Consider the following 9841-nt stretch of genomic DNA (forward strand, 5'->3'; position numbering starts at 1 on the left):
CATACTTTTGTCTAATGTAGATCATCAAGGTTCTCATGCTTTCTGGCATTATACACAACCATATAGAATTTGCCTGAGACAACACAGCATTTTAATTTCAACCTTAGGTGGTGCTAAAATAGATTAGGCTAGGATCTCATATAACATATCGATTAGAAAAAAGAGAAGGTAATGATGCAAAGGCTTACCCTTTTTTCAATAGCTTTAATACCATTGATTATTCTTAAAACTTAGATGTTACATTATTGTCTTAATTTTAAAACTTAGATTTGATCCTAGAACTTAAATTTGAGACTTTAGGTTAAGAGATTGAAATAACTATTATTTTAACTAATTATAAGTTGGTAATTTGAATTGAAACTGAACACGCTACTATTTTATATGTATGATTTAATTTGAATATGTTTAGTATTTTCATTAATGTAGTGTTATTATTTAATTTGGTTGCTATTATTTGATTTGAATAACAGGATGATTGCTATAGATTAAAGAAGAATATTATTATACAAATGCTTCTATGTCCATAAAATAATTGTCGAACTAATATTTTGGAGCTAGCAAAAGGTTATCAATTATCAAAGATTGCCAATATAAAAGAAAGAAAGAAAAAAGAAAAGAAAGTTTTGAATACTTTAAAAGAGACAAAAGCACAAAGACAAAGAAAACTAGGAGCCTCCCAAATTAGTCCATATGCAAATGTTGAGACGAAAATCTTAGAAAGAATAATTGGAGATGAAACAAGAAATTAAAAGTCCGAAGAAAATTTAGGACACATCGAGGAAAAAGAATTGATTGTATAAATTTTCTATTGAACTTGTACTACTGAATTTGAGTATCATGTTAGTAATTTTTTTACTATTAAATTTAATTATCATGTTTACTAAATTTGATTATACTCAAGTTTAGTGTTATATTTGACTAATGAGTTTGATTATACATGTTTACTAAGTTTGATTATACTACTCCGATTCAGTGTTTGGCTATTGAGATTGATTATACATGTTTATTGAGTTTAATTATAGTCAGGTTCGATGCTATATTTTACTACTGAATTTGATTATACATATTTACTGATAAAAATTATCAATTTAGCTCCAATCCAAGAACTAAACATTTTTCTCATTACACAACGTACATGAATGCTTCTTATAGGTGTTTGGGCCTCCAAGAAACCAAGAAAGCAAGCTAGATTTTTTTTTTCTGAGATTGCTGATTCAATAACACAGGGATCATCAAAGACAACAAGTGAAAGAGAAAGGTTAGCAGTAATTTAACATGACTTCTGCACTCAAAGGAGAATTCACCTAATTCATCACACCACATGCAAATCCATTTCTATGTTTTGAGTTACATACTCGTAAATATTCCATTCGAATAATTTTAACACTTATAAATGTACATAATAAAGCCATATATCAGAAGTATAAGCCAATTCAGAAGTATTTACGTAACTAAATAATCAACAAAATTAAAATCAAATAAAAAATAAAATATGAATAATAAAAAATTAAAATTAAATCAAGAATAAAAAATTAACATATCAAATAAATTAAACACAAACTTCATTATTTAAATTTTTGGGTTCCATTTAATAAAAAATTATAATCAAAACCCTAAGATAACAAGAACCAAAAACGGTGCGAAGCAAAGTAGAGGAAAACGTGGAAAAAAGAAGAATACAAGAAATGAGGTTGGCGGGACCGAAGAGAAGTAAGAAGTGAGGTTGGTGCAATCAAAAAGAAGAAAAGAGAAGTGAGGTATTAGCTTTCTTATAAGTAACCGTGTTTTCTACTATATTTTAATAAGAGTGACCAAATTGGTGGCTGAAAAATAGTATACAAATAGTATTTTTTAAAATTTTTTTTTATCAAAATTGTACTTTTTCGTGTGTTTTCTTACCTTCTTAACTTTCATTCTATCTAAAGTCGTAACATGCTACATAGTGCGCGCAATGAAGCCAAAATTAATCGATCTAGTCATAATTAATCAAGAAGATTTTGATTGAATAATTTGTATGATATTTTACGTCTAATTAATTAATATTTGTTTACGTTTCCCAATTTTTCTTTTATGTCCAAATAAATTGGTAACGAGTTCACACACCTGATTTTACACACACATTATTCTCATCGTTTATATATATATATATATATATATATATATATATATATATATATATATTAGCAGCAGGAAACATTAACTTCCAATCAATATATAAGGATGGTGGATATATATAAATATACAGCTATTGATCTTGGGGTAGTTATACCTTTACTGCGTTTACCTACTTTAGAAAGTGAAATTACTCGAACCCACTCTTGCTTTCACAAAAACAAAGTATGTATATTTATTCCACTGCTCTTAAATTAATAGAGACACCTACCATCTGCTATTCCAATATTAAATAATATTAACTGAGCAAAGGAAAAAAAACACTTTGATTCGTCCAGATCAATCAAACATATCACATATATAAGATTAATTAACCGCTAGTATATATATTCATGAACACTATTGATGAGCATATGATATGATATACTATAACAAGATGTGATGATGATGTAATATTAATACAACTAAGTAGAAAACTTGTAATAATGGAGTTTGACCAGAGAGAAAAGAACCATGAAGAGGAAGGAAACGGATGCAAAGAAAGAGAGGAGAAATGCAGCGGTCATGTGGCGACAATATGCATCAAAGACATTGCAAACTTTCATCCATTGAATGTGGGAGTTTCCGTTCTGTGCGATTACTCCCACAGCAGCAGCAGCACCATTTGCTGAGAATAACAGTCCCATCATTACAAGGTCCATCACCGTTACACCAAACTCTACTACTGAAGTAGATAACACATCATTATTATCGTTTCTTCTTCTTTTTGCCATCTCCAACATCACCAAAGATGCAGCTGCATACGAGCATGCTATGGCGTTTGACACCAACAAAAATCTGTAATTATTCCAAAAAAAATAAAAAAATAATTAATCAATCATTTTATAAATATATATATATATATATATATATATAAATTATTATTTTTTTTAAAACAAAAAATTCAACACAACAAAATGAAACAATAAAAAGATACTAATACAAAAATACCATAAAAACCAAACAACCTTGAACTTATTTTATTAGTATTGTCATCCATAATTAATGGATCAAGAGCACACTACTCTTTATAACTAAAAAAAATTAATAATGACCTCTAAAATATAAAATATATATTAAAAATAAATTAAATAATATATATTTATATATAAAAATATTATTTATACTTTAAAATTAATTATTAAAATTAACTATTATATATATATATATATATATATATATATATGTTTGTATGTGTATAATTTAATTTATTTTAATATGTATTTTAGTGACTAATTTGAATATATTTCTAAGATTAGGATTGATTTATAGTGGAAACTTAGGTGCAGTCGATTTTATGTGAAGTTGATAATTGAAAGCCGTTAGATGATTTGACTAATTTGACTAAATTTTTATCTAACAGCTTTAAGCTATCAAACTTCACGGAAGGAAAGTGCACCTGAATTTTCAGCTTGATTTATATATAAATAGATAGCATGTAGCACTTTGAAAAAGAGAGATGGATGGATACATATAATAAAATACGTACACGGTAGCAGACAGGTATTCCCACTTAGCAGTGGCCTTGAAGTCGATACCAGCATAGGAAATGATCTTAGTCTCTTTATCAACACCAACAATGATGGTGGCAACAAGAGTAAGAAAGAGCCCAAGAAGGCGCACTACGACCTCGCAAGGCCGCCGTGTCGTGCCCATTAGTATTGCCCTCTCCACAACCTTGACGTTGCTTTGCAGTCCTCCACCTTCCACACCACTACTGCCCATATTTGTTTTTATTACTGATTACTACACCTGATGGCAAATATATGATGAATGAGAAGAGAAAGGTAAGGTGGGGAGGTTGGAGTAGCATTCAAGGCAACTTGTACTACGCCTTTGTACCCTATTTAATGTATCTCTCTACCAACGGCTACATCATCAACACACTGCTATACAAGCTAAAAATAAGAATACGAGAGATGTTAAAATTTAGAATACGGTAATTAATATTTAGAGTATTAGTTAAAAGGAAAGTTTAGGGGCAGCAATTTTTGTATTTTTTAGCGAGCATTTAACCATTAAAATAAAAGTAATAAATCTTTTACTATTAGATACTATTAGATATAATCTCACACCATTAAAAATACTATTGATGACCAATTAATGGTTACAAAACACTAAAATTCTTGGCCCCTAACATTCTTCATAGTTAAATATTAGTAAAAAATAATAAATTTTATTGATTATATAATATTATTTTAAAATAAATACCAAAAATGTATCTTTAGATTTAATGGTTTAAGTTTTTTTTTTATAAAAATTACTATATGTCTCTCAAAAATGAGTTACTAAATCAGCTATTATTATGTATATGAACAATGCTATATGATTAATAAAATTTATTATTTTTAACTAATATTATAATCAACTCTAAACAATTAAACATCAAAGATCAAATTATAATATAAATTCTAAATTCTAATGGTATAAAAATAAGGCGTTGGACTAAAGTGTTGTTTAATATTAATAAAAAAATATTAACTCTTAATATTTTTTGTGTATAAATATATATATTATTTAACTTATTTTAAATATATATTTAGTATTTTACTATATATTTTATATGGTTGGTTGATTTGGTGGCTTATTTTTAATATACACATAATATAATTATATTTTATATCTAAAAACTAGTATATTTAAATGAAAAAAAATATAATTTCAACAAATAATATATCTTAAATCCTAAACTCAAATTCTTTACCAAAAATAGAGAAATTCGAATCCATAACCCTTTAGGTGAGTATGAAGAGACCATGCCATTTGAATTATAGCTCGTTGCTAAATCGTACACAAGTTAAATAGTAAACTCTAAACTCATTTCATCAGTGTTATGATATTTGGTGAGTATGAAAAATTTTGGGAATGAAATCAGATTTAATTTAACTAGAAATTTAATTCTCTAAAACAATAAAAACTGAATATATAAATATTTTAAATTTAAAACAATGATGGAGTTATAAATAACATTTGTTTAGTTATAACTTATTATAAGGGTGTTATAAGCCTTTTTTTTTTTGGACAGGGAGGGTGTTATAAACTTATAATGGCTCACAACAGTATAAGGCATTGCCCGATTGCCACCACTTCTGTATTGGGCTATTATTCAATCCCGATCCGCTCTTTCACAACCTACATTATAGTGGCTTTTTTTTTGGACAGGCTACATTATAATAAGTGATTTTTGCTCTTATGATAGTATTGGACCCTTTTTGTTAACCGAAGGTGTGAAGACCAAAATGGGCCTTATTTCGCTATCGGACCTAATCCAAAACATATTGGGCTGAAGAATTTGTCCACAAATTGATCTTCTGCAAATTAGGGTTTCCACTTTTCATTTTGTTCTCGCATTCCACAAAGCACAATGAAGAAGAACGAGGGAGTCAACGCGAGAATGAGAAGGAGGAAGAACTATTCCGGCAATGTGAAATCCGATAAAAGTCATTACAACCCTGCTCTCATAAGTATGCTTCTTCTCTCTCTTAGAATTTTATATTGTAATAGAGGTTGAAGCAGTGATTTAGGTGATGCTTGTTTATTCAGAGAAGCAAAAAGAATTCTATAAGAATGCGAAGAATATAAAGAAGTTTAAGAAGATGTTAAAGCAGCAAACGGAGCAAACCGATCCTTCCTCGGCACAGAAACTGATGATCGAGGTTCTTCGATATATTATATCTGTTATAGCTAGGTCATGATTCTAATAGTTGAATCCATTAATCAAACTTTCTATTTGATGGTGCAGAACGATGGAGCTGTGATGAAAGAGAATAAGGGCGAGAGTGAGAAGAGGAGGAATGGTTTGGAAGAATTGTACAGAAAGAAGCATGAAGAGAAAGAGAGAGAAAGAATGGAAAGAGAGGCAGCTTTGATGGCTAAGAAGGAAGAGAGAGAAGAGGCCCAAGCCAGAAGAAAAGCTCTGCGTGACAAAATGCTTAAGAAAACCAGAAAAGGGCAACCTCTTATGAAATACAGAATTCAGCATCTTTTGGATACTATTCAAGTCTCAACTCAAATCAAACCATCCAAATCTCCTTGATTCAAATTATATAACAATACCGATAGTTGTTGATTGTGCAAATTTAAAATCTTTGTATTCAAATTGTTTTCAGTACTTTGCTGACCATTGTAAACATTGTTCTGTTCAAAGTTAATTATCTTTGTTGATGACATAGAATATTATGAGTTATTAAAAGTTGATTAAGACAAATTTGATTGGTAATTCGATCTATTTAACAACCAACTTAGAGTCTTAAACAATTATTATGTCTTATAATATGAACAAAGATCTTAGCTCACAAACAAGGCAGGAGAAAATTTCTAAACTGAAAATTTTATTTGATATAGAAGAAAGTATATGGTTTTACACAAAGACTTATAAAAATAGTAATGAACACTTGATCAAATACCCGGCTCATACAAACTCTTGAGATAACAGAAAAAACTCTGGTGACAAGATACACACAGCAGAGCCATATTATGAAGAAGAAGCTAGTAAGGCCAGCGGTGGACGACAACCCTCCGCCTTGGCGAGGTGGAGCAGATGAGCATGAGGGCCAGAGCAATAACCAGCGCCATCAGAAGCCCCATGAAATCAATACATATTTCCTTGCAAACCATCTCTATGTGCCTTGTATGAACAAAAGTGCCTGAATGAAAGGGAATGGAATGGAATACCCTTGGTTTTATTCAAATTGAGTTTGTTTAAGACTTGGTTTCTATATATATTTTTTCTTTTTTTCCAACTCACAAGTTGACTATTAAGTCTATAATCACCACTAGTCTAAAGTCGATTTTAATTTTGATTTGTGAAGCTTCTTAAGTCAATGGGTGTTAGTTAAACAGAGAAATACTGGAGACTAGAATAATGTAATTCTGTTGTTATTGTGGTGATAAAATATATGACCTCCATAATTTAAAATTTTTTTACTATTGAATTTTTTTTTCTCTATTTCCTTTCTTCTTCTAACACTGTTTTTTTCGTCAAATTAATTTCTAAGTCTTACTTTGATTTATATTTTCAATTTGTATCTTAAATAACCTCACTATTTCATTTAACATCCCATTATAGGCATTAGCTGCAGCAACATATTTGATTTTCCAATATTAAATTAAGCTCTCGAGATTAGAACGCATTAAAACAAAGCATGAATAATTGAAACATAATGATGTCATATTATTTGTTTACAATATTTCTGGTTAGAGTTTTGCGTGGCAGCATCTCGAATGTCTCTTTAGAGTTCAATCTTATCTCTGTTTCGTCATTGAAAATTCACATACACCTCACTATTGAATTTTTAATAACAACCTCCAACAAGTAGCTCCAAATTAATACAATTTTTGGATCATTAATGTGAGCCAATATTAGAGGAGATATATTAGCCTAAGTTTTTTTTTTTTAAGTTAATTGACTTTTTGTACAAAATTTTAGCCACCAAAACTAAATTCATGACAAAACTTCACTTATCTGAATTCCCAAATTTTGACCAAACTGAAACATAACTAAGTCTTACCTTTTTAGTAAGAGTGAAAAAGAACATCATGAAATAATTTTAGGTTAAAAAACAAAAAAGATAATTAAAATAATGAAGGGATTAAGTTAGGCTTATTAGACAGCATCTACAATAATATATCGCGACCTTTGATCCAAAAATATACAAAAAATAAAAAAATATACTATAAAACCATATACTTATTAATGTGATTGCTATGGTGTCTAAAAATGTTTGCCTAACTTACTAAAAAGAGTTAAAAATTAATATTTAATTTTAAAAGTATAAAAGTAAATAATTATTAAATATTCAAAAATTGCCATAAGAAGTAAGTTGGGCAAAAATTAGGCATCAAGTTATAGGCACCATAAAATTCACTACTTGTTAATTTAACCGTTTCACCTTGCTCGATTAACAAATAAAATAACATAAAACACAGTAACACACCTAAGAAAAAATAGTCTAAGACTAAAGTAGATAAGGCTACGTTTGTTTATGAGAACATGATAGAACAAGACATTGAGAACAAGACATGATAAGACACTGATGGACACAAATACAAAATTTTGTGTTCTTATATTTTGTTTGGTGATAAACTAAAACAAATTATAAAAATCTAATTTATTCTCATTTTTTTTTATTCAAAAAATTTGAGATGGAAAATATAATAATAAACAGATATAATTATAAAAAATTAACAAAAAGAATGAAAAAAGAATGAAAAATAAGTTGTGTACCTTATTAGTGTCTCTGTGTTTTTCCTGTCAGAATGAACATAAAATACACTAATTCAGTATCTCTGGACATACGGTTTTTGTTTATGTCTCCTCTATCAGACATAATTTTATGTCTCTGTATCCATATCTTAAGTGTCCTATCTCTATAAACAAACGTAACCTAAAGGTTCAATTATTGATCCTCACATGTATTTTACGCTATAGGTCCCAATAAGTTTAAATGATTCATTCATCTCTTGGCAACTGATAAGGACTATAGAAGAATCCTTGAACCTTGTTATACGATGCATCTATTTCTACGAAATGAGAAACGAAAGCGCAATTGAAAAACCAACTCAACGACAATTCTCATCAACAATATAATCATTAGTTACCACTACCATCACGAAAGAGATAAATAGAGACAAGTTTAAAATACACCATCTAACATAGTTTGGAATATAATTTAACATACCGAAAACGAATTACATGATTTTAGCCGATGCAGAGACTCAATTAATTGTAAGTGTGGCTAATTAGTTAGTAATAAGGGTAACGATGAACGACAACCCTTCTAGGAGGAGAAGAACATATGAGCATGAGAGTTAGAGCAATAACCAACGCCATTAGAACCCCCATCATATCAATTGACAATATGCATAGAGCCATCCTCTCTTTCTCTGCAAAAAACTAAAAATTAGTTTGAGTCACAATACAAATAATGGCCTTGCTATTCATTCAGGTTAATCTTCGTTATTTATAATTTGTTTTCTTAATTATTGTAATTTGTACGTCAATACTTTATTAGCCCCGTCCATCACTATTCTAAGTCCACTTGATTATGTAATTGTAGGTTGACCAACAAATGACATAGAAGTAGAAACTAGAAAATAGCATACTTAGGTCCAGTTTGGGTAAATAACTTAAATAAATTTTTTTGGAAAATGAGCTTAAAGTATAAAGACTTTTATTAATAGTAGCTTATAAATAAGTTATTTTGTGTTTGGATTTTTAACTATAGAAGTACTTATTTTAAAGTTGTAGCGTTTGGATAAATAACTCAAAAAATACAATTTTTTTTGACATAAGAGAATGAATATTAAATTTTTTTAAATTGTTTAGACTCATAATTTAAACCAGTCTCTTTCAAGAATTTTATTTTTAAATTTGCCCAACCAACTTTGTTAAAATGTGTTCCAGGTCTATTTCGAACCACCATCTCTTCTTTACATATTTTCATGAATATAACAGTATTTCGTTCATTCCAATCAGCTTTAAATTTTCTTCCGGACTTGCCACTTTCATGAATTTGTTGGGGAAGAACATAAAAAAAAAGAAAATTATAAAACTAATTATAAAAATAATAGCAAGTTGTATAAAAATAAAATCACATATAAAAAAATTAAAATTAAAATCACATATAAAAAAATAAAATTAAAACTGAGATTCCATAGCATACAAAATATTCAATACAAATTTAATAAT

General features: G+C 28.8%; 2 protein-coding genes across 3 annotated transcripts; one reads left to right on the forward strand and one right to left on the reverse strand.

Moving 5' to 3' along the window:
- Positions 1-2542: 2542 nt before the first annotated feature.
- Positions 2543-9074, reverse strand: LOC130936433 (CASP-like protein 1E1). 2 transcript variants are annotated; one of them, XM_057866500.1, is made up of 3 exons: positions 8832-9074; positions 3641-4049; positions 2543-2949 (listed from the first exon to the last, which is right to left on the reverse strand). In XM_057866500.1, the coding sequence occupies exons 2-3, from the start codon at positions 3874-3876 to the stop codon at positions 2577-2579; spliced, it is 609 nt and encodes a 202-aa protein (XP_057722483.1). In that variant the 5' UTR covers positions 3877-4049; positions 8832-9074; the 3' UTR covers positions 2543-2576. The 2 variants fall into 2 exon arrangements, 1 of the variants encoding a protein (XP_057722483.1); XR_009068106.1 differs by lacking the exons at positions 2543-2949; positions 3641-4049 and adding an exon at positions 6466-8401.
- On the forward strand, positions 5421-6339 carry LOC130936435 (stress response protein NST1). The gene is made up of 3 exons (XM_057866501.1): positions 5421-5615; positions 5695-5807; positions 5894-6339. The coding sequence occupies exons 1-3, from the start codon at positions 5516-5518 to the stop codon at positions 6185-6187; spliced, it is 507 nt and encodes a 168-aa protein (XP_057722484.1). The 5' UTR covers positions 5421-5515; the 3' UTR covers positions 6188-6339.
- Positions 9075-9841: the final 767 nt, after the last annotated feature.

The sequence above is a fragment of the Arachis stenosperma genome, chromosome 6 (assembly GCF_014773155.1).
Source record: "Arachis stenosperma cultivar V10309 chromosome 6, arast.V10309.gnm1.PFL2, whole genome shotgun sequence".
In the NCBI taxonomy this organism is placed as follows: domain Eukaryota; kingdom Viridiplantae; phylum Streptophyta; class Magnoliopsida; order Fabales; family Fabaceae; genus Arachis; species Arachis stenosperma.